Source organism: Crocuta crocuta, unplaced genomic scaffold (assembly GCF_008692635.1).
Source record: "Crocuta crocuta isolate KB4526 unplaced genomic scaffold, BGI_CrCroc_1.0 scaffold69, whole genome shotgun sequence".
Classification (NCBI taxonomy): Eukaryota; Metazoa; Chordata; class Mammalia; order Carnivora; family Hyaenidae; genus Crocuta; species Crocuta crocuta.
This window is the reverse complement of record NW_027551576.1, coordinates 2,356,823-2,382,675: the sequence shown is the minus strand read 5'-3', so window position 1 is coordinate 2,382,675 and position 25,853 is coordinate 2,356,823. Positions and strand designations below refer to the sequence as shown.

The 25,853-nt window shown below is 45.4% G+C and overlaps 1 protein-coding gene across 5 annotated transcripts in view; it reads right to left on the bottom strand.

Annotated features, from left to right (window-relative positions):
- The window catches only part of ATG7 (autophagy related 7), a 239,614-nt gene that overhangs the window by 159,182 nt on the left and 54,579 nt on the right, over positions 1-25,853 (bottom strand). For 4 of the 5 annotated variants that reach the window (XM_077751556.1, XM_077751557.1, XM_077751555.1 and 1 more), the window contains 4 exons: positions 21,583-21,777; positions 19,878-20,081; positions 17,190-17,305; positions 11,821-11,896 (listed from right to left, as the gene is read on the bottom strand). In XM_077751556.1, coding sequence (XP_077607682.1) covers positions 11,821-11,896; positions 17,190-17,305; positions 19,878-20,081; positions 21,583-21,777 — 591 coding nt within the window. The remainder of the gene's footprint in view (positions 1-11,820; positions 11,897-17,189; positions 17,306-19,877; positions 20,082-21,582; positions 21,778-25,853) is intronic. The other variant, XM_077751560.1, reaches the window with a different exon arrangement.

Genomic DNA, 25,853 nt, shown 5'->3' with positions numbered 1-25,853 from the left:
TCATCTGGGACCATCCTGACTTTGCAGTCTTGTCTTCAATTGAATCTTCTCACAGGCCCCATAGAACTACTAAGCTGAACTACAACTTCCTTCCAAAGACATTCCTGGGTTCCTGACCTTGTCTTAGGCCGAATTCTGTGACTCAGTACTCTTCTTTTTGGCAACAGCTATGTAGCCAAATCTTCATTTTCCTTAAAAGCCACTCAAGGCAAACTCCTTTGTAAATCTTCTATCTACCTACAACAGAGCCTAGAGATCATGTCTCCATCATCTGGACTCCTTCCTGTTGATATTTACCACTAAATACGTTCTGTAATAATTGTTGGGAAGAAAAAAAAAACCACAACAGGCTGGTGGAATAAAATTCAACTTTTTAAAGTATACAATTCAGAGTACATTCACGGAATGATTATCACCACTATTTCATTTCAGAACATTTTCATCATCCCAAAAAGAAACCCAGAACCCATAAGCAGTGAGTCCCCAGTCTTCGGTTTCCTCAGGTCCTGGCAACCCCTAGGCTACTCTCTATTTCTGATTTGTCTGTTTTGCAGATTTCTTATCAAGGGATCATACAAGACTGGCTTCTTATCCTTAGCATGTCTTCATTCATTTTATATCACGTATCTGTACATCACTCATGTTTATTGCCAAATAGTATTGTTATATAGATACACATTTTGTGTATCCATTCATCAGCTGAACATTTCTTCTGGGTATCTACAAAGTTGGGTATATACAATAATACTCCTAATGAGTCACCTGGTAACTGTATGTTTAACATTTTAGGGAACTGCTTAACTTTTGAAAAACTGCCAGAATTTTAGCTGTTACATTTACGTCTATGATCCATTTTGAGTTGACTTCCGTACATTAAAGGTCCGAATTCATTCCTTTGCCTGTAGAAGACCAGCTGTCTCAGCATTTCATTGACAAGACTATTCTTCTCCAGTTGAATGGTTATCAAAAGACCATACATGTAAAGGCTCAGTTCTGGACTCTCTATTCTGTTGCTCTCTAAATCTATTCTTAGGACAGTACAGCACTGTCTCGATTATAGTACCTTGGAGGTCAGTTCTAAAACTGGGCAAGTGTGAGTCTCCCACTTTGTTCTTCTCCTTCAAGAGTATTTTGGCTATTCTGGGTCCTTTGCCTTTCCATAGGAATTTTAGAATCAGCTTGTGTGCTACTATCACTTAATGAAAATATTTTTTTATTTCTCTTGCTTTTACAGGGCAAGACACCGGTTGAACTCTATGCATTTGCCTACAGCACAGGGATATGCTTGTAAGAGAAACTATTATGAAATGAGTGAGAAAAACACAAACATCCCAAGCCTACCTACCAGATTATTCCTATGTGAACTATACAGAGAAAACAAGTCCCAGGTAAACTGAAAATCTCCAACTTCACCCCATTTACATTTTCCAGGCAGTCTGAAGCCCTTCCCCATCAGCAATGCTTTAAATCCCAAGTATTAAAAATGCACTGAGCTTCCACAATATGCTCTGCATTCCCCCAAGCTTACAAGAAATGTGTATAGTTTAAAGAGCAGAGGTTGCTACTTAAAATTTTAGCACCTTCCTTAGACATGCACAGAAATCGCAGAGCGCTCTAAAAACCAGGTACGCTGTGCAAAATCCTTATAAAAATTTTCACACCTCTTTAAGAGGCCAGCCCTCACTTTGCAATCCAAGAAGTTTAAAAGGATTTGTCCTTTGCTCGGGAGGAGGGGTAGGGGAGAAATTCACCATCACCTTCCTGCTTAGAGGTATGCCGAGTCTGTGAAGCAAGACGCTCATTCAGTGTTTTTCTAAATTTGCCTGATCACAAAGAAGAATCCCCTAGAAACTGATGCAGAAGGTCCAGGGTAAGGCCTGAGCATCAGGGTGTGTAATGAGAGCCCCGGCTGATTCTCTTCAGGCAAGCATGCGAAGCAGGAGCTTTCAGCTACCAGCCTTATTTACACTTTTCTTGTGGTTTGCTCTCCACACTCAACATCTCCCGCTAGATGTCAGAGAACAGATGGAAGCAGTTAGCAAACCTCTCGTTCTTTCCATGTTTTCTAAAGATAGCACCCCACACCTACCTAATTTTGTCCACATCTAAAATCACATTCAAATGAAAAGGCTTTATAAAGTCATTAAAGTCATTTCCCCATCCACATAGGAACTAAGTGAGGCCTCCTGACACCGCTCAAGGCAAATTCTTTAACGTTGGGGACTGCACAGTTTACTGTCAACTCTTACTCCATTATTAGTATTTGCTGTCAAGCTTTCCTTATGGGGGACGGGAGGGAGGCATTAAAAGAGCTATTTTTTAAAATTTAACTCTACCTAGAAATAAAAGCAGTAAGCACATGACAGAAAACAAAAGACCAAACAACAACAACAACAAATAGCCCACACTCCAACAGGATATTTACTCCCATTTTCGTATTTAATAAAATATATTTAAATATTTAACTTCCTTTTAAATGGCCTCTTCTGAATACTGAGTGGGGGACAACTGTCAATTTTACAAACACACATATGCCTCCCTACCTAGCCTTGGGGTTTAGTAAGAGGGATTCCTCAGAGGGGCCAAGCCTTGCCTGCTTCCCTAAGCATCTATTTTTTAAGTTTACATTAAGTTTTTTCCTCTCAATACAGAAAAGAATAAGGACGGAATTTACATGGCCCATCTAATAATGGATCAGCGGATGCTTAGGACTGAGGGTGGGGATATTACTCAAGTACAAAGGAAATTCTAGGGGTGATTGGCAACATTCTGTATCTCACTTGGCGGGACAGTGGTTATATATGAGTGTAAGCACTCAAAATTCATTAAAATGCACACTTAAATGAGCATATATAAGTTATACCCCCAAGGGGTGCCTGGGTGGCTCATCTGACTTCGGCTCAGGTCATGATCTCACAGTTTGAGTCCAAGCTCTGAGTCGGGCTCTGTGCTGACAGCTCAGAGCCTGGAGCCTGCTTCCAAGTCTGTGTCTCCCTCTCTCTGCCCCTCCCCCACTCACGCTCTCTTGCTCACTCGCTCTCGATCTCAAAAATAAACAACATTAAAAAAAAGAAATTATACCTCAAAAGGATAATTTTAAAAAACTGTTTATAATCTTAACATTCTCAAAACAGTTCAGAAAGACACAAAGGAAAATTATATGTCCCTACTGCCCCCAGGCCCCCGTCCTCAAAATAATCTCCAGCTTCAGTTTTCTGCGTTTCCTTCTAGGGAATAAAAAATTCACACACAAACCAGCTCTAAGAGGTCTCACTGCTACCCCCTGGATATTTAAAAGCCCGCCTGGGAATGACAGACCCTGGAAGAAATACAATCCACTGTGGCTTCTCGGCTCCCTTGGCTCTCACGGCCCCCAGGCCCCACCAAGGGCGAAAGCAGCTGGAGGCGAAATCCCTGTGGTCAAATACTAGTGAGGCCCCTGAGGTGTTTGCATTTGGCTGGCGGGGGGCCTTGTAAGCAGGACACGCTCCCCTCACCAGGAGGGGTAAAAAACCCCAGGAAGAATGCTGGTGCAATTTTAATTGGGATTGCATTGAATGTGTAGATTGCTTTGGGTAGTAATGACATTTTAACCATATTTATTCTTCCAATCCATGAGCATGGAATGTTTCTCCATTTCTTTGTATCTTCTTCAATTTCCTTCATAAGTCTTCTATAGTTTTCATCATAGGGATCTCATAACTTTGGTTAGTTTTATTCCTAGGTATTTTATGGTTTTTTGTGTCATTGTGAATGGGATCAGTTTCTTTCTCTTTCTGTTGCTTCATTGTTGGTGCATAAAAATGCAACTGATTTCTGTACACTGATTTTGTACCCTGCAACTTTGCCATCCCAGACTTTAGAATCTACTACAAAGTTGTCATCATCAAGACAGTATGGTATTGGCACAAAAACAGACATATAGACCAATGGAATAGAATAGAGAACTCAGAATTGGACCCACAAATGTATGGCCAACTAATCTTTGACAAAGCAGGGAAGGGCATCCAGTGGAAAAAAGACAGCCTCTTTAACAGATGGTGCTGGGAGAACTGGACAGCAACATGCAGAAGAATGAAACTAGATCATTTTCTCACACCATACAAAAAATAAACTCAACATGCATAAAGGACCTGAATGTGAGACAGGAAACCAACAAAACCCTAGAGGAGAAAGCCAGAAACAACCTCCTTGACCTCAACTGCAGCAATTTCTTACTTGACACATCCCCAAAGGCAAGGGAATTAAGAGCAAAAAATGAACTACTGGGACCTCATCAAAATTAAAAGCTTCTGCACAGCAAAGGAAACAATCCATAAAACTAATAGACAACCGACGGAATGGGAAAAGATAGTTGCAAATGACATATCAGATAAAGGGCTAGTATCCAAAATCTATAAGGAACTCACCAAACCCCCCACCTGAAAAACAAACAATCCAGTGAAGAAATGGCNGCAACACGGATGGACCTTGAGGGTGTTATGCTGAGCGAAATAAGTCAGGCAGAGAAGGACAAATACCTTATGTTTGCATGTATAGGAGGATTAGGAGGAACTTAATCGAGGACCATGGGGGAGAAGAGGGGGGAAAATAATTGGGGAGAGGGAGGGAGGCAAACCATGAGAGACTCTTGAATGCCGAGAACAAACTGAAGGCAGATGGGGTGAGGGGAGGGGGAGGGGAGTGATGGGCATGGAGGAGGGCACTTGTGGGGATGAGCACTGGGTGTGATATGGAAACCAACTTGACAATAAACTATTAAAAAAAAAAAAAAACCTGCAGGAGCTACCCACTAGCCTCAGAGCAGGGTCTTTAAACTCTCTTTGGCCTCCCTCCTGGGCGGTCCCAGCCCAATTCATTAGGCACACCTGTGCATGCCTAATTAGCTCCACAGGCTCACAGGCACAACACCTGCTTGGGCTGGAGGTGTGTGCTAGGCACTAGGTGTCAAGGGTCCTTCTGGAAACCGAACTCCTGTTGATGGGAGCACAAAGCTCAAAGGCATGTTCAAAGAGCAGGATTTGGTCTGTGTTAACTTGACGAGTATGGTGCTCCGTCCCATAGGATGACACCGAGAAGCCATTTATTTTTAATAGACTGAAGCTGTCAGTCCCTGGAGGCTGTCACTCAGTGAGTCTGGAAGAGGGCCGGGAAATGGAATTCTGAAATGGCTCCCAAGGTGACTCTGAGGCACAGCCTGTCGTCAGAACCCGTGGATCAGGCTATCTTCCACTTACAGGCTAGCCAAGTCCAAGTCTATACCCACACCCAGATCTCCTCCCGCCCATTCTCCAGGCAGCAGCCAAACCTTATCCAGCTCATGACTTTCCACTGCTTTGGTGGTGAGGGTCCAGGCCTTTCAAATGGCCTGTTGGAGCCTGACTGCTTCTCCTCAGCCTCATTCACCGTGCTTTCCTAGCTGTTCCCGGCAGGCCTACGGCCCCGCAGGGCCTCAACCTCACCAAGCACCCTTCTCACCCATTTTCTCTGCCTCTCCTGCGCTTCCCCTACAGTGCTTAGCCCCTCCACTTTCTCCCTTCCACGCAAGCAGCTGCTCCCTCCTCTCCTTGCAAACTATGCAGGAAGGCATGTCCTAGAATAACAGGGAAAACAGGAAGAGAGGGAATCCCATCCCTGTGCTCCTGGGTGTTTTTGCACACTTCTCTCAATGTACCCTCACAACTTCCTCGGGAAGTAGCGTGGCTCACCCAAGGTTCCACAACCACTAAATGGCAAAGTCAGGATTGTGAGTTCTGTTCCTTCTGGCTCCAAAGCCTGGGGAAGACAGCTGCAGAGCATGGGGGAGGTAAAAAGAAAAGAGGAAAGAAAAAGAAGGCCATAGGAATTTTTAAAAACAAACAAACAAAAAGCCCTGCAAAGCCCAAAAACTCAATTATCTAGATGGTGGCTATCAGGGCCTAGTAAATGAAATCATCTTCAGTCATTTATGCCCATTTATGCTACAAATTGAATAGATCAAGAATAGAAAGGGGTCCCTTCCACGCCGGGCTACCCCAGCAGTGTGGACACCAAAGCTGAGTGCAATCAGCCCGAGCTCCAGGCCCACCTTTCCTCGATGGGGAGTGGAGATCCAATGTCCACAGACAGACAGACAGACAGCCGCTCCGAGGAGGCACAGCGCAGCCACAAGGGAACCCGCTGCTCTGACTTCACACCAGTTTCTGGCATGCCTGGCAGTATTTCTGGAGTTTGGAGTTTGCATAAATAAAAATGAACTCCAAACTCCAGGAGATCGCTCTTGGATGTTGAAAAGAGTCTTAATCAAAATCAATGCCAAAGTGGGGAGTTGAGCAATCGTGAAACCCTAGGCACAGCACAGTCCCCTCCGATTCAGACAACAGTGTCCGTGACTACCAAAGGTCCACCTCTCCTTGTCCAGCTGGGGTCACCGAGGGAGGGGCAGACGGACGGAGCTGGAAATGAGCCAGCATCATCCCTTGAACGATCCTGCGGAATGGAGCTGGCCAGTCTTTGTGACCTTTCCCGACACACTCATTGCTCCCAGCGTTGCATGAAGCTCCTCTGTGACTTCCTTTTTAGCAGAGCACAGAAGCTCCCATTTTACCATTTTAAACGAAAGAGAAAGATAAAACCAACATTTACAAGTGTCCCTTAAGTGTCCTGAACCGTGCTTGGTGAATGTGGTGTAACGTATACGTTAATTCCAGGAGTTTATGATATAATTGTCCCCATTTTTTTAAACATAGAAGTGATCATTTTTTAAAAGTTTTTATTTTTTTTTTTTATTTTAAGAGAGAGAGAGAGAGAGAGAGAGCAAGTGGGGGAAGGGCAGAGAGAGAGAGGAGAGAGAATCCCAAGCAGGCTCTCTACACTGTCACCATAGAGCCCAACGTGGGGCCCGAACTCATGAACTGTGAGATCATGACCTGAGCCAAAATCAAGAATCGGATGCTCAACCGACTGAGCCACCCAGATGCCCCTTGATTATCCCATTTTACTGGTATAAAATATGAAATTCAGAGATGATTGGTAACCTGACCAAGGCCACATAGTAACAAGCGACAAGAGCTGCCTCAAATCCTCTTATAAAAGGAGCTAAAGAATGGATGGATTGAAATGAAATCAAGAGGCAAACCCGGGATTCTAATCGCCTCAGGCCGCCTCCCACACGGGACCTCTCTAACAGGACAGCCGCATCAGGTGAGCGAAGCTCTTGGGGCACAAATAACATCCTTGAACTGATAAACGTATGTCTCAAGTCCTCTGGGACCACAGAGATGCTAGGACACAGCTGAGCTCTGGCACCAGGTGTCATTCATCCCCTGCGTCATGTACCAAGTAAGGCCAACACCCCTCTCTTCTTCCTAGGGCCCCACACAGAGAGCGCGGACCTTGTCAGATCTTGTACCCAGAGCCCTCTTTCTATTCAGGGGCCTCCCACCAGAACGAGGTCCTACCACATCCAAATGGTGTGGAGCATATCCACGACCTTAGAAGCCTCCAGAAGCAAAGAGGAATAAACACTGGGTGACCTGGCACCAGCTGCTGAACTTCTCTGAACATCATGGTGCCTGGCACAGTGTCTGGAAATCGTCTACTGACGGGAACGGTTGAGCAGAAGGGGGTCTGGGAGGATGGAGAGGGCACAGACCGCCTCATCTGCTATGGAGAAACAGCAGACATTTAGACCATTTTTCCTGCCGTTCCCGTTCCCATCAACTGGAAGAGTATAGAACCAGAGGGGGAAGGAGACTCCCTTTCTTGGGCTACATCTCAGGAAATGGGCTTTTCTTGCTTATCTTCTTAATCTCCTTCCTCAGCAGCGAGTCTGTCCATATCCCAGGAGGCACACTGCTGATAAGCATTTCCGAGCAAAGGGAGCTTGTTAAAAGCTAAAGGCCTGAGGATTTTGGGGTGCGCAGCCTGTGCAGAGAGGCCCGAGGCACGGCCAGCGACCCCAGCTCTGTATCAGACTTGTCCCAGACGTTTCCCAGGCCAGGTCTCTCCCAGGGTCCTGCCCTAGTTTGGGCTTTGTTCTGCTTTTCTAAAAGTATTTAAAAGAAAGAATTCAAGAGCCCCAGAGAACAGTGGGGTTGGCAAGTCCAAACCCCTAGGCAGGGCATACACAGTCAGGGTCTTTATTCATCAGCACTTTGAGAGCCAAGAGGACATTCACCCAAAGACAAAAACATGTGAGCTGCCCGGGCCACAAGTGGGATGAGAGCTGGCCGCTCTATTAACGGCCGCGCTGGCTGGAGCACTGTCAGACTGCCTCCTTGTTTTTCATTTTCTGACCGAGGTCCAGTCAAATGATCAGCAGCTCCACAGGCTGCTGATTTCTGTCACGTTCAGGATCTCACAGGAACCTGCAAACCAGCTTCCCGGACATATCAGGAGCGGCTTGTACATGTTATAACTTTCTTTATTTACAACTCAGCTACCACCAGGAGCCAGGAAAAGACTTTTTTTTTTAAAGATCCCACATGACAGGGAGCAGAAGGAATAATACTATGCTACGATCTGCATTGAAAGATGTTCTCTCTACCAAAGAAGACAGGCTCCCGAAGAGTACACTACACTATATTATTTCATTTACAGAAAGTTCAAAATTAGACCAAGGCCTCCCACAGTGTTGAGGGTCAAGAGATGCTTGCCTCTGTTTAGGAAGGACGAAATAATAAGCGGAAGAAGCCTGAAGGGGACTTTGGGGATGCTGGATAACTTTATTTTGATCTGTGTGCTGGGTACATAAATAGTGCTGACTTTGAGATAATCTGAGTTATATCCTTAGTGATTTGTGTGAGTTTGATGCATTTTATACATCAATAAAATGATGATCTAAACTACCCAAATCATTGTCTTTACAGACAGGAAGAAGGCGACACTTACTGCTGGCTGCGTGCAGAATCCGGTCCGTGTACACTGGGCCAGACACTTTTTAAAAAGAATAAACCCTCGGGGCGCCTGGGGGGCTCAGTTGGTTAAGCATCCGACTTCAGCTCAGGTCATGATCTCACAGTTTGTGAGTCTGAGCCCCGCGTCAGGCTCTGGGCTGACCACTCGGAGCTGGGGCCTGATTCAGATTTTGTGTCTCCTTCTCTCTCTGCCCCTCACCCACTTGTGCTCTCTCAAAAATAAATAAATGTCAAAAAAAAAAAAAAAGTAAAAAAGAATAAACCCATAAGCCTATTTTCTTACCTTCAAATGGTTTTCTCATGGTTTTCAAAATCAATCAGAGGTTTTGTTTTGTTTGTTTTCCAAGCTGACTACCACTGAATGTCAGGGACTAATCAAGCCTTCTCCTGTATTTGGCCAATCTCTGGCTGGGCCAAATTCTGCCTGTGGTCCCACGGGCAGCTTCACTAAGTAATCCTCAGGCCTCCCCGGGCTGATGAGAGTGGAGACACAGAGCCCACAGGCTAAGTGAAGCAACTTTCTCCAGATTACACAGCGAGCTGCTGGTGGGGGACCTTGTGATTCCTCTCCAAGGGCTATCACTTTTCTACTATAGCTCCTTCCGCAGGGGCCAATTAACACACGCTTTCCTTTGGGGGGACAGAAGAAGGAGCCCAGGGAACTCATGGGTTGTTCTTTGTAAGTGAAGCACACAGAAGGGGTTTACCAAGTTCCCGTCCAAGGGGAAATGTGGAGAGCCAGGAAAAGGAGGAGGGAAGCGCTGAGTGTGCGGCAGGGCATTGCAACACAGCCCGGTGTTTTTGTGGAAACGATGTTCTCCTAATCAAAACAGTTGCATAAACGGACTTACTCCACTAAAAAAAAAAAAAAAGAAGAAGAAGAAGAAGAAATTTAAAGCCTATAAATAGGAACCACACACCCCCAATTAATTTTAAAGTTCTTTCTCCACTGTCTTTTTTAGATAGTAGCTAAAAATAAAGGCTTGAAACTTGAAATAATGTAAGCAACTAATCACAGACAAGCACTGGGCTTTTCCCATATATGGCTGGGTTATTCTTCAGCCTTTGAAAAGAACAAATGAAGAGATGGCCAACAACCAAAATAATCCTCCAGACGTTTGAAAACGAGGAGAAAGAACTAGAAGAGTTGGTGAATGACAAACAATTGTGAGGCTCAATGGGGGTAAATGACACTGAGAGGGATTAGTTGCCATAGTACTTTAAAAACACGGGCACATGCATTTTGACGCTGGACCCCTTCAATAAAGGAGCTGTTTTGCCCTCTGGCCTCAGCACTGAGAAAACTACAACCTCCGTGATTTAACATAAAGGACTTAAAGAAGGAAAGAAGTGCAGGGGCATGACTGAAAATTTAATTAAGGACCTTCTCATAATGAAATCTGTAAAGGAGACGAAGGCACATCTCAAGGTCAGAAGAAAGGAACTAGAGACGTGTGAAGAGGGGAAGTGGGCGGGGATCTGAAGGAGATTCAAGAGCATCAAGAGTAGAGGTCAGCTCTGGAGGGAAGCTTCTTTATTAAGATGGAAGGTTATTACATTCGGGTCCCGCCCAAAATGTTTCTCTAGAAAGATTAACACATTCCTGTCAAGGAAATGCCGCCTTGTGCGAGGCAGACTGGAAATGCCACACTTGCACTGTTTGAGGGCTTACAAAGCCCCATCACAGACAAAATCCTGGACATGAGGTGAGGCACTTGCTTCTACTGATATGGAAACTGAAGCTCGGGGAGGTCACTGACCTAAGACAAGGTGTCTGATGGGCGACTTAGGCTGGAGTAGCGACCTGAAGGCAACACTCCCGTCGGGCAGGCCGAGGAAGAACCCTCACGAAGAACCCCGGTAGAAGTGCAAGTTTAGGTTTGGGGTTTGGCTCACCCGCTACCTGTCTCTGTGACTGTGGGCAAATTACGTCCTCTCTTCTGATTCAAATCCTCAACCGGAAAATGACAGGGTTGTCCTGGAGGACAGGAGGCAGGGGTGGGGAGACAGGCTGAGGCGGGCGTGGGCTGCTCTCGCCCTCAGCCATGCGCTTGTCCTCACGACCGTGAGACCGTGTGAGACCCCTGATGGCTGTGGATGCCGTCACCCCTTCTCGGGGGACCCACTGAAATACACACATGGCACCTAGAGAAACGACTTCCAAAAAGTGAGATTGGAAAACGCCTTCATTCCTCCAAAAACACGGTCACAGAAACTGCTGAAGAGGCAACATGAATTTGAGTTTCCATTCCACTACTTTCTGTCTCTTTCCCTCTCCATACGATGCATCTCCTTTCATGATGCTTCAGATTCTTTTCCTGAACAGAAACCCTATTTTTTGACACTTCCCATGCACACCCACAAGGCTTTTCATGTAGCTAGGGAGTCAATAACAGTGAGAAACCACAGCCACCAAAGTAGCAAGCGCCCTTCACTGAGGCCTGTGACATGCCAGGCGCCACTGCTGAGCCCTCGGCGCGGGTCACCTCTGGTCTCTGCAACGACCACATGAGGTCGGCATGACTGTCTCCATTTCATACGTGGGAAAACTGGGGCCCAGACAACGTTGGGGATTTGGCCAAGGAAGGCCGTCTTAGTAACTGCAGGGTTGGGATCCAAACTGCCATCGGGCCACTTCCAAAGTCGGTCCTTGCTTCTCCATTATGATCACGACCTTTGGTCAACATGCTAAATGCACCAACGACTCTGGGTGATGCTGCTTGTTGGTGAATTCTCATCGCCATCCCACAGGATGGGATACCTCATGGGTGGTCTTAAAGAGCACCCACTGAAACTCCACAGCCGCTGGAGGAGGAAGAGGGAGGAAAAGCGGTGGGCCGAGCCGGTGACATGACAAAGTGACCCAAAGGCATTCCCTCTGTGGCTAGGGCCAGAATTATGACTTCATTTCCAAATCACTCACCTGGTGGGGCACAAGGCCAAGGGAGGTTGGCGGCTCATTCATGCGGTCATCACTGCTGCTGGCAATGGCATAGCCCCTGAGAAAAGACAACAGTTAGAGCTGCCCGTTTAGTGAAAGTTTATGTTTCATACCTGTGACGACGATCTGGCCATGGAGAAGAGAGGAGGTGGGTGTAAGATTTATAAGGATAACCCAAAATGCCCTTTCCTAGGCAGCACAAGCCAACAAAAACCTAATTTCTGTTAGAGGGAAGGAGGAAGAAGAGGGGAGAGGGAAATAAAAAAGCCTGAAGTTTGGAGTCAGAAAGGCAGAGCTTGTGACCACAGACAAGCTGCTTAACCTCTCTGTGCTCTGGGCCCATAACTACACTAACTATAAAATAGAACGAGACCGTTATGAGGACTAAATTAGGAATAAGTTGGATAAACTGCCCAGTGCAATGCCTGGCATATGATAAGCCGATTAAGATTAAGTCCCTTACTCTGAGATAGTCTTATAAAAAACCACGGCACCTTTTGGTACCGAAATTCTGAAATGGAAAATTTCCCACCTTACCTTCTTGAGGTGATGTGAATGCTGCTGTGGAGGAAGGAGACAGAACAGTGAGGGACTAAATGGGCGGGAGAACCAATGCACTCCTTCCGGAAGGACAGTGAGATGCTTCCATACGATACAGAAGACACGGGACATAGGACCCTGTTCTGGCCTACAACCAGGGTGAACACCACACAGAGGGGTCCGCGTCAGGGAATCGTGGAATCATCTCTCCAAGATCTTTTTTTTTTTTTTTAATGTTCACTTATTTTTGAGAGAGACAGAGCGTGAGCAGGGAGGGGCAGACAGAGAGACACAGAATCTGAGGGAGGGTCCCGACTCCGAGCTGTCAGCACAGAGCCCGACGCGGGGCTCGAACCCACTGACTGCGAGATCATGACGTGAGCCGAAGTCGGACGCTCAACCGACTGAGCTACCCAGGCGCCCTGTCTTTTCAAGATTTTGTCCCAGATATGCCCTGTCAGGAGGCCACACGACACTTAGAAGGCAGGGGTAGCCCAAGGGCATGACAGAGAAGGGTGGAAGTAAAAAAAAAAAAAAGTTGCTTATTTTCATTTAACTCTGTTGTACTCAGACTAGCTACATAAGCTGCCAACACTGTACAGAGGTCACCTTTACGACTGGTAAGAAAAAAACAAAAAACTCGAGTCATAGAAAAAAAAAACTCGAGTCATAAAATAAATAGAATATTCAAGTTAATTTCTGAGAATTGGAAAAACAAATCTTTTGAAAATTCAATTCCTTCCTGCCTGTGTTACAAACAATGTAGCAGGGTGATTAAAAACAGAGTTTGGAGCCAAACTGGTTGAGTGAAAGGCCAGTTTTACCACTTACCAGCTATGTGAGTGCCACCAACTTAACCTCCCTGTGCCTCAATTTTCCCATCAAAAATGGGACAGGTAACAGTGCTTTCCTAATAGGTTTGCTATAAGGATTAAGTCAGTTCCTTCTGCAAAGCGACTGGAATGGCACCTAGAACGAGGCAAGCACTATATGAGTATCTGACAAACATAAATGACAGTGTATTTGTCAGAGAGGCAGGTGTGAACATCTTTCTGACTTCAGCGAGCCTTCACTCGCTGACCCTCAGCAGCAGGGCCTTAGACAGTTACTGAGAGAATGTTCTACTGTTTAATCATTTATTTTCTTTTTGCTTTGTTTCCTTTCCTTTTCTTTCCCCCCCACCCTTTCTCGTCTTTTCTTTCCTTTCTTCCCTTCTTAAAATTACTGACTTGAGGCACCTGGGTGGCTCAGTTGGTTAAGGGTCTGACTTCGGCTCAGGTCATGATCTCATGGTTCCTGAGTTCAAGGCCCATGTCAGGCTCTCTGCTGACAGCTCAGAGCCATCTGGAGCCTGTTTCAGATTCTGTGTCTCCCTCTCTCTCTGCCCCTCCCCCATTCTCTCTTTCTCTCTCTCTCTCAAAACTAAATAAACCTTAAAAAAACTACTGATCCTATTTTTTAAGTTAATTTAATGTTGTCTGACTTCTATTTATTACAAGATGAATCTTCTGTTTGTAGGTCATAAAGCAAGGTCTTCTTGCTTGGGGCAGATCATAACTGGGCCAAGTTTTATATCTTTAATATAACATATACACAGTATAGTAAACAAACTACTAAAAAGCCAAGGTCAAGTTGAAACAAAACACACCAGCCTGCTCATTTCTCTATGCTCACATGCAAGCTTAGTACACTATAAGTGCTTAATAAATTTAAAAATGACATTTAAAAAAAATTGGTATGGCATTGGTAGACCAGTTTATCACAACCAACCCTCCACTGAAAACAAACTGAAAACTAGACATGGCAAGGAAGCATGGTAGCTACCAGGGCGGGAAGGACAGCAGAGCCGAGATGTGTGAGATGAGAGAGGCCCGCAGAGGTCAACAAGGCATTTGCAAGGGGGGCTTCCTGTCATGAAGTGATTGCCAACCTTCAAAAGAAGTGGCTATAGGATCAGAGGCTGAAGTTATACCGACAGACAAATGGACCAGAAGGCAACACTAGCGCTTGAGGTCTGACGATAAGGAGGAATTATGGAAAACATGTCAGGCTTTGGGCTGGGACCAAGGTGGTCTACATCCTAGGGATCAGAATGAATCAGAAATGGAGGAGACCTAATTCTAGTTCTAGCACTACTAATCCACTTTGCCCAGCAGTTTGCCAGAAGGAAATGTAAATCACATCATCTCTGTAATTTTTCATATAAAATATCCAGTAATCATTCAAAAATAACCAAGCAGAATAATAATAATAATAATCATGACCACCACCACCACCACCAGCAGCAGCAGCAGCAAGCAGATTCGAAAAACTGAGGTAAATTAAAAGCTAATTGGATATAAGGTAATATGAAGGAATTACTTTCGTCTTTATATGTAAAATAGTAGGGATACATACTAAAAACATACATTTTAATGAATGAAATGCTATGTCTTGGATTTGCTTTAAAACAAGCCAGTGGGAGCATGTGGACAGGTGTGTAAGTAAATGATGCCTGGACATACATTGGAAACTGTTGAGGCTGGGTGGTATATACAATGGGGTTTATTATTTTCTATATGTTTTTTCTTTCATGGATGTTTGAATTCACCATAATACAAAAGTTTTGTTTAAAAAAAAATAAAAGAAAAAATATCAGGTACTGGAGGAGATGATACATAACCAAAAGCCAAAAACAGACAACCCCAAAGCCAATAGACAAGAGGCACAGACTTACAGGAGACCCAGATAGTGGAGGCATCTGATTAAGGACTTAAAAAGAAAAACATAATTAAATGTTTTCAAGTAATGAAAAGATCAAAGTCACAATTTTAGCAGAGATCAGGAAATATAAAATAAGATCAAATGGGAATTTTAAAACTGAAACATAAAATAATTAAATAAAAAACTCAGTGGATGGCCTGACATACATTAGATATAGAAGAAATAAGAATTAGCAAACTGGGAAGATGAGCCAAAAGCAAATAGGCAGACTAAAGCCAGGAAAGACAAAGTCCTGGAAAATACAGAAAAGGGCATAGGTTGATTTGGACACGTAACCAAAGGCTCAAAAGGAAAGAAAACAGAAAGGGGACAGAAGCCGTATCTTACAGAGACAATGGCTGAGAATTTTGCATGACAAATGAAAAGCATCGAGCCATGCATCCAAGAAGCACTAGAGAACACAACTGGAATAAATACATCCAACTTCTGAAGACCAAAGGCATTGAGAAAACCTTAAAAGCAACTAAGGGCAGGGATAGAGGGAGAGAACAAACTATATCAAAAGAGCAGCAGGGAGATAAACACCCAACTTCTCAACAATAATAAAAGCAGCCAGAGACACTAGGATTATACTCTCAATCCGCTAAAGGAAAAGTATCACCAATCTAGAATTCTATACCCAGCAAAAATGTCTTCCAAGTATGAAGATAAAGACATTTTTGGACTGATGAAAATTGAAGTATCTTGTTATTAGCATTCCTAAAGGAAACAATAAAGGGCATTCTTCTGGCAATAGAATAAATACCCTTGGCCGGAAACTCAAAGATACAGAAGGAGATGAAGAGTAATAAAAAAGGAAAATGTTAGTCAAACATGATGAATACCAACTATATAACAATCTCTCCTGGGGTTTAAAATCTATGCATAATAATAAAAAATGAATGTGCAGACACTGCTAGTTGCCTTCCCAACACCCCTTTCTCCATGTCTATGTTATCACAGCTTTTTTTCTGGAGAGGTAATATGCCCAAACAAAACAACTTTATTTGTCAGTCTTCCCTGCAGTGAAGGGTGGCTGTGTGATACAGGGGTTAGAATTAATAGGCGAATCTTCCAGGAAAGCTCTTTATTTTTTTTANATTTTTGGGTCCAGTTCTGAGTTCTCTATTCTATTACATTGGTCTATGTGTCTGTTTTTGTGCCAGTACCATACTGTCTTGATGACGACAGCTTTGTAGTAGAGGCTAAAGTCTGAGATGGTGATGCCTCCTGTTTTGGTTTTCTTCTTCAATATTACTTTGGCTATTCAGGGTCTTTTGTGGTTCCATACAAATTTTAGAATAGCTTGTTCTAGTTTTTAGAAGAATGCTGGTGCCATTTCAATTGGGATTGCATTGAAGGTGTAGACTGCTTTGGGTTGTAATGACATCTTAACAATATTTATTCTTCCAACCCAATGCAGGAAAGCTCTTTAAAAAGGGGGACCCCTCAGCTGAGTTAACACGCATTCCTCACTTTAACACAGAAGCAACACTGGAAGTGAAGCAGTCATCTGGAGGCCACAGGGGACAAGCATAAGGAAGAGAGCTAAGGGCGGCTGAGTGAATGATAAGAAGGAACTTGAGTCCATGACATAACAAAAGCCACTGTAGCAGCCACGGACTGTCTGCCTCTAGACTTCTTGCTGCATAAGCAAAATCAAGTCCCATTTGGCCACGTCACATACAGCCCAATGCAATTTCTGTCACATGGGACTCATGCATTGCCTCACAAAACATTCAGGGCTAAGAAGATTAAAATCTACTAACAGAAAGAAGCGTGATGGCCCCGAAGGCCCTCACCAAAACATTTATTCTTCCTTATCATCAGTTACCAAATAACTCCAGGAGAGTCGGATTCCAGAAGGATGCAGAGATGTAGCCCCAAAGATCATGTGACAAGCTCCTCCCCACCCCCCCACCGGCCACAGAATCAGACCAGGTTTTTCAGCCTTGTGTTTGTGAGGACAGAAAGAGCAACAATTCTCAGAAGAGCCACGCTGAGAAAATGCCAAGGGAGACATGAAGGCTTTCTTTGTTGAAATAACTGTCTCTAAACAGTAAACTCACCCTTCTGGATGCTGCAACACAGAGACCATCAACTCCACTGCCAGGGCTCCTGCAATCATGGCCAGTCCTGGGCGACTCACAGTGCACTGCTGGTCCAGGGTCCGGTCTCGGGTCGACTACAGGAAAAGAATCATTGGTATGTGCTCAGAGTTCTAGTCCACTCAGCTCTTGCTGTTTCAAGCATGAAACTCCTCCAAGATAAAGCTATGCAACATAACCAGACACTCACTCACTGCGAGCACAGAACATCCAGCCTCCAATAACATCATCTCTTGTAAGTACCAAGAAAAACAAAGTACACAACTTCAGTAACTACATGAGGTAATATGCTAAAAAGGAGTAATGGTTATGAATAATTAAAGATGAGGGATCTAACTGCCTCATATATGGAGTTGCACCATGTGCTCTTTCAACGGCTTCAAAGTCAGTCCTACTGTGCTTGATAGCTGAGGAACAGAGACGCGAAGAGGAATAATCATTTGAACAGTACAAGTGACTCTGCCCTGACACTCGACCTGAGCCAATGCCCCAGAGCGCCTGTGAACTGGGACAACAATGTGCCTTTCTTGCAGCCCTCAGTTCCTGTGGGTCTCTCTCAGTGTGGGCATCGTGTCCCTCTGACTCTGATCCCTGGGCTGAAATACAAGTGTTTTTGCTACAACGTGCCTCCAAACACAAGCTTTCATTAGTGCAACCAAAGAAATTCTTTAGGCAAATTAAGAGGTTGTTAGGGATAGTTTTGACTCTGAAATTTTCACCTCACGAACAGATATGACTTTACTCCCATGGACCTATAAATCCTGAAGATCATAAAGTCAGCCTTCTTCACATGAAGAATATCTTTTTTTTTTTTTCTTTACACTGGGAGGCCACAAAAACCAGTCATCCAAAAGTGGTAGGAGTTATTCAGGACCAAATTTTAAAAGAAGGGGCAGATGAAGAGGGGGAGGAACACCTATGCTCTGTTTCATTGGAAACGATTGTTCTGAATCAGGAGACTACAGATGCTGGTGAGGATGGGGAGAATTGGGCACCCTCCTACACTGTTGGTGGGAATGTAAACTGGTGCAGCCCCGCTGGAAAACAGCGTGGAGGTTCCTCAAAAAATTAACAATAGGGGCACCTGGGTGGCTCAGTCGGTTAGGCGTCCAACTTTGGCTCAGGTCATGGTCTCACAGTTCGTGGGATTGGGCCCTGCATCGGGTTCTGTGCTGACAGCTAGCTTGGAGCCTGGAACCTGCTTCAGATTCTGTGTCTCCCTCTCTCTCTGACCCTCCCCTGCTCGCACTGTCTCTCTCCCTCTCTCAGAAATAAATAAAACATTAAAAACAATTTTTAAAAAATTAACGATAGAACTCCCCTATGACTCAGCAGTAGCACTGCTAGGAATTTACCCAAGGGATCCAGGAGTGCTGATGCATAGGGGCACATGGACCCCAATGTTCACAGCAGCACTTTCAACAATAGCCAAATCATGGAAAGAGCCTAAGTGTCCATCAACGGATGAATGAATCAGGAAGATGTGGTTTATCTATACGATGGAATACTACATGGCAATGAGAAAGAATGAAATCTGGCCATGTGTAGCAACATGGATGGACCTTGAGGGTGTTATGCTGAGCGAAATAAGTCAGGCAGAGAAGGACAAATACCATATGTTTGCACATATAGGTGGTTTAGGAGGAACTTAACAGAGGACCATGCGGGAGGAGAAGGGGAAAAATAGTTGGGGAGAGGGAGGGAGGCAAACCATGAGAGACTCTTGAACACTGAGAACAAACTGAGGGCTGATGGGGGGGCGGGGGAGGGGAAGGGGGGTGATGGGCATGGAGGAGGGCACTTGTGGGGATGATCACTGGGTGTTATATGGAAACCAACTTGACAATAAACTATTTAAGAAAAAGAAAAAAAGAAACGATTGTTCTGATAGGAGATCATTCCCACAGACTGTGCCTTGTGTGGGGCCCTAACACCGCAGAATCTTACCTTTGAACCGTGTGCTGCTTACTGTTCAGAGCACTTTCACTTTTGGCTCACCTCACAATATGAGTGGTCAGGGAAAAGTACTCTTCCCTCTCCTACTGGGGTTGGCAGATAAAATACAAGATGCCCAAATAAACTGGAACTTCAGATAGACAACAAATAATTTTTTAGTATGAGCATGGGACAAATTTATATTAAAATATTTTTACCTGAAATTCCAAGTTAACTGGGACCCCTGTATATTTTCACTTACTAAATCCGACAACCTTCTAAAGGGCACAGCCCCATTCTGCAGAAGCACAGAAAGCGTCAGAGCCTTATTTGGAATCACCCCGCGAGGCAGCGTCAAAGCCTGGGTTGGAATGTGGGTCTTCGGACCCCTCACTTAATGCTCTCTTCAAAGGAGACGGTGCTGAGAGCTGCCAGGGACCAGTCTGTCCTACAGTTTCCCGGCTGAGCTTTCTACGAAAATGGCTGGTCGCTGCGTTTATGTTGGTGAACAAGGAAGAGCTGGGCACAGCTGATGACGCCAATCAAGGCTCAGAGTGGGATGATGTCACCCCCATTGGAGAATTCTTCCCTTTGTTAAAAGACATTTAACTATTTATGACTATTCAAATAGTCATAAAAGAGAGTTGGGCCTCTTTGCCCCAGTGGACGAGACAGTTGTAGGCAATATTTGGAAGCACAGAGAAATCCACTTACATCTCCTGGGGCCACCACATCATTGCAGAAATAGCAGCCAAGTTTGTAGCCAGGGATGTTGGCAAAGAGCGAGGAGCCCAGGAGGTCGGCAGGTGCCACATGGTGCCCAGGACACAAGTCCCCGGCTCCCTGCTGCTTCGGTTTCTTCAAGCCGTGCCTCATGACAACAAATGTGTCAAATCCCAAGGCAGCATTGATGACCAGCTGTGGGTTTCAAAAGGCTGGAGTTAAGAGACACTTCTACTTTAAACCGTGGCTAATTTCATATTTGGTCAACTTTTAAAATGCATTTTATAAGTAGTTGCATCTGAGTATAATTAGAGTCTAGAAGCCAGTGTTAGTAAAAGCTACGCAACACTGAGGGTTTATTAAGTGCAAAACACTTGACCAGTAATTAACAATAATTATCTCATTTGGTTTCATTTAAAACTCCCAGCGCACATTTCCTATTTGCAGCTGAGGAGGCTAAAAGAGCAGTTACTTCTTTAACATGCCCTCCGTCACTTAGCTGGTAAGAGGTAAATGTATAAATCCAAGTCTAGAGAGCTCTCAACCTCTTTCTTTCCGCCATTATGCGATTGACACACCTACATAGATTTTTTTTTTTTATAATAGCTTCATGGTGATATAATTCGCACACTACACAATTCAACCTTCACACAGATTTTTATGGACAACTGTTTTCTCATTTACACTAGAAGAACTTCTCTTACTTGTAACTTATTCTCCCAAATTCCTGGTTATAAAGAAAGCTGGAAAAGAAAGGAAACAACAACAGGGGAAAAAAATCCACAAAAATAATTCACCATCTCATGGCTCAAACACTTATTACAAATAATTTGGGGAATTTCTTCTTGTTGTTTTCTCCCTTTGTCTCTTTCCTTCCTACCCCTTCTCCCTTCTTGCCTCCCCTCCCCACCTCCTCGTCTCCTCGCCGAAACAGATTCAAATGTTTATGTGTTTACAGATATAAACAATTTATCTTAAATATATACAATATCGTATCTTGCTTATTTAACATAATGTGGTATTTTCCATGTTATTAACCTTTTTGAAAACATGTTGTGCATGGCTGCATATTACTCCAGCACATTAATGCACTAGGATTTATTTAGCCAGTCACTGCTGTTGGCCCTTGAAGGTGTCACTGACCAAATGGTAAATGACAATCTTTGTCCTCTTGAGCTTATGTTTTAATGTAAGTAGAATAACCCTCTGAGATACAGTATCTTAAAAGGTTTCTATGAAAATTAAATAGTAAAGAATAACTATTACACCAGATGGTGGCTTGTGAGGCAAAGACCGCATGTACCAGTGGAAGCCCTTTGTCACCATGTCCCTAGGCCACACACAGCACATCTCTCTTCTGGAGGGAAGGCAGACAGAGGACGCTTCTCCCTCCAGGGTGATGGTACATGAAGTCTCAACCGGACACAAGAGCCCAGGACCCCCACACTCTACCTTTCTTTTCTTTTTTTTTTTTAATTTTTTTTAATGTTCATTTATTTTTGAGACAGAGAGAGACAGAGCATGAGTTGGGGAGGGGCAGAGAGAGAGGGAGACACAGAATTCAAAGAAGGCTCCAGGCTCCCAGCTGTCAGCACAGAGCTCGACACGGGGCTCGAACCCACGAACTGCGAGATCATGACCTGAGCTGAAGTCGGCCGCTCCTAACCGACTGAGCTGCCCGGCACCCGCACTCTACCTTTCTCTTGCTCGCGGCAATGACGGCAGGGAGCCACCGGCTCTCCCTGGTGTCCATCAGCAGGAACACGACGTCATGGCTTTCGATGAGCTGCTCCAGCTGCTCCACATCTTTGCGGGCCTGCTCCAGGGTCACACTGGAGAAGTTCACTGGGTGCCCAGGCATGGGGATGCTCATGTTGAACCCTCTGGCATTCTAGGGAAAGACCCGGATATATGGATGTCTGAAGCAAACATACAGGGGATATCTTAGCGCCCGTGTCTCCCCATAGCTAGGAACACATAAGTGTGGTCAGCTGCAACCAGAAAGTTCTCTCTCTGCATGATCGCATTGCTTGTTCCTTTTGCCACCCGTGCCCTGCACCTTCTTCACCTCTACATCCTAGACTATCTTGTCCTGTCGCCCCAGGGTCCCTGAGCCTGGATGAAGCAGCAGGCAGACATACGGGTCTCAGTTCCAGAGGAGGGAGGCACGTCCATCTGAGCCAAGGATGACATTGAAGAAAACCATGCCTTTGAATTTCTCCTATAAGCTGAGGCCAGGAACCTCTACCAAAAATGCTCTGTGCCTGCCCCAGTCCCCTCTGCCCAGCTGAGTTGTGTCTCCCTACTTGTTCCCAAATTGCCCCCCACCCTGCTGCTGGTTTCCTTAGTGCATACCATCTCCAAGTTGGATATTATAACAAAAAACATTTGATTTAATAAATTTATGTAAGCTTACAATGACTGATAGTCTTGTCTTAATCTTCCTAGGGGTATATGCACTTTTAAAGAACCTCTGTAAACCAAAAACTGTACTTGCTAACCTACAATGAGAAAATCTCACTTAGGAGTGTGCTGGTGTTTGTTTGAGGGGGACAAGGTGGGGGCTGAGCTGCCACGGAGTGCGGCGCCGAAGTGAAGCTCCATTCCTTGTCTGAAGAAGCTGCCTGGTGGCCTGCGTTCTCCTCGGGCGTTGGGGACTCGGAGGAGTTTCCGCAGGGGCTTTAGGCCAGCTCTGGAGTTTACTCTTGGTCCCCTGCTGGCCCCCCAGTGTCTTGGCAGATTAACAGTGAGTCACATATGGCTGTCAATGAAGCCAGGGACATTAACTGTCCGCAGAAGAGAAAGCGCTATAGAGTCACCAACTACAGCCTTAACCCCCTGCACAGCGCCGGCCACAGGGAAGAGTGTGAAAACATCAGCTTTCTCACTCATTTGCCAAAACCCGTCACCTACTGGAGAAACAGCTCAGGGAGCAGAAGAAGTGGGTCCTTTAACCAAGGAAAATTCTATTTTGTGACCGTAGCTGTTTTCTCCTTATCTTAAACTTTAAACCTAACCTCTGCAATTTAAGAAAGTGACAGTAGTAGCAAAGACAACGACATTTAAAAGAATGAAAAAGAAAAAAGCTGCAAGCCAAGCAGGAAAAGACACCAAGCAGAACGGACTGCAGAAAGAGGGTTCAGAGCAAGTCCAATTGGCCGCGGAGAATACTACAAGGACAAGTATCTGGGCCTTGTTAAGGAATTCTCTCCTTAAAGATCGAGAATCCACCAGACACTGTGTAAACAATAGGCAAAGAGCACAGCAATGTCAATACCTTAACTGCCGTGTTACAACTGACAAAGCGTTTGAGAAGATGGTAGTTTTTATTTAGGTAGCATGTTCATGACACCAAAGAATAATTGATCAACACCAATTCTGGCCTTTCCAGTTATACCGATCCACGCCCACTTTACTAACCCAAACGGTTCTCCGCTTGCTAAAATTCCAGCCAGCAAGCCTCCGTAGGACTGCCTCTCACCACCCCACCCCACCCCCAATTTGATGCACATGCCTAAGGCCGGAATTCAGCAAGTTTCAACAGAGCAGTTTTCAACCTTGGCCGTGCATTAGAACCACCCAGAGAGTTTTCAAAGTTCCTAATGCCCAGACTTTCCACCAGATTATCTCCATCGCAATTTCCACGAGGGGACCCCACTATCAGTATTTTCTCAAACTCCCCCCAAGATTCATGTGTGTAGCCAGGGTGAAGCATCGGTTACAGGAAAGTGTAATACGTAGATTTTAAGGCGTGCAGATGGCTGTTTCAACACATTGCGGGTTAACCACTGCATCTACCCATCACGACACAGGACATTTCCATCACCCCAGAATGTGCCCAGGTGCCCTGTCGTGGTCAATCCCCACAACTCCTCACTGCCGCAACCACGTTTTCTTTTTCTTTATAATTTAAAAAAAAAAAAATTTTAATGTTGTATTTATTTCTGAGAGAGAGAGAGAGACAGAGACAGAGACAGCGTGAGCAGGGGGCAGTCAGAGACAGGAGGAGATACAGAATCAGAAGCAGGCTCCAGGCTCTGGCTAGCTGTCAGCACAGAGTCCGATGCAGGACTCGAACCCACGAACCGTGAGATTATGACCTGAGCCGAAGTCGGACACTTAACCGACTGAGCCACCCAGGTGCCCCTCTTTATAACTTTTTTAAATGTTCTATTTATTTCTGAGAGAGAGAGAGAAAGAAAGAGAGAGAGAGAGAGAGCAGGGGAGGGCCAGAGAGAGAGGGAGACACAGAATCTGAAACAGCTCCAGGCTCTGAGCTGCCAGCACAGAGCCCGACGTGGGGCTCGAACCCACAAACTGTGAGATCATGACCTGAGCCGAAGTCGTGTGAGACGTAAATCTAACTGACTCCATTTTAGAAAAAGCCTCCATCTTGAGGGTGAACTGGGCCCGAACCCAGTCCCAGGAAAAACCGCAGGAAGTACTCGGCAGCCTGCCCTTAGTTACTTCCCTAGCAACAGCAACGGCCAGAGTCAGTTTAAAAGAGGTGCCTGTGTCCCAAGACTGTCCGGTTGGCAGTTTGCGGTCAGGCCAGATGGGCCGAACCAATGGGGTACTGACAAGACAGCCTGTACCAAAAATCAACCTATCAGGAGGCTGCCAAGCTGGAACGCCCCAAATTCCACTGTAACCGCAATAAAAGCCCCGCGACCCTGAGTTCGGGGCTCCATGCCGTCACCGCTGCGTCGGGGTGCGTTGGAGTCCCTGCTCAAGCTTGAATAAAGACCCTCGTGTTCTTGCATCGGAATCGGCTCCTTGGTGGTCTTTGGGGTTCTCGCGATCTGGGGATAACAGTCGGACGCTTAACCGACTGAGCCCCCCAGGCGCCCCCGCCACCACCTTTTAAACCCTGGATTCGTTTTGCCTATTCTAGAGCCTCATACGAATGGTCTCCCTACGGTCTACGTGTGTTGGTGTTGGGCTTCTTTCGCTCAGCATAATGCTTCTGAGGTTTGCCTTGTTGTTAGGTACCAAGAGCAGGTGAAAATACCTCATTGTGTCTATTCAATCTCTCACTGACGCTGCTGGGGTTACTTCTAAGTGTTGGCTGTTAGGAACAAAGCTGCTACGGACATTCTCCCCGAAGTGTTTTAGCGTATACGTGTTTATGTTTCTTTTACGGAAACATCGGCGAGTGGGGTTCCGGGGTAATTAGGTGCGCGTGGCTTCGGGAGGACCCGCTGGGCTGATTTCCGAAGTGCTTGTTTCAGCAGCAGACTAGGGTTCCGCTTGCTCCGCGGCCTGACGACACCCAGCCCTGTCGGTCGTTTTAACGTGACCCACCGTGGTGGCTGTAGGGTGACAGAGCCTCGTGGTTCCAGCTCACGTGTCCCTGAGACTACGGAAGTTGAGCATTTTCGTGCGTGCACTGGCCGTTTATAAACTTCACTACGAAATCGGTACCTGCACACGTCTCTGCCCCCTTAAAAATCGGCGTGTCTGCCCTCGTATTCCGAGCGGGAGGGGCTGTCGTGGATCCTGGGATGCAGCTGCTGCCACAAAGACCCACCGTGGGTGTCTTCTGGTTCTGGCCAGCTTTTTCATTCTGCTAATGGCACCTTTTGAGAAGCAGATGTTTTAGGGGGTTTTGTGTGTATTTTTGTTCTTTGGGTTTTTATGTTTGTTTGTTTATTTTGAGAGACAGACACAGAGAGAGTGAGGAGCAGGAAGGAGACAGAAGTATCTCTCAGCATAGAGTCAGACTCAGGCTCAATCTCACAAACCATGAGATCATGACTTGAGTCAAAATCAAGAGTCAGACACTTAACCGACTGAGCCACCCACGCACTCCTGGAAGTTTTAGGTTTTGACGAGGTCCAAGCTGCCCATTTTCCCCTTTATGGTATTTCCTGGGTCCTCAGTCATCTCTATCAAGTGGGCACTCTGCTGCTTTCTCTTGGGAGCTCTATGGCTCAGCTTTTATGTGAGGCTCTGACCTTACTGGGC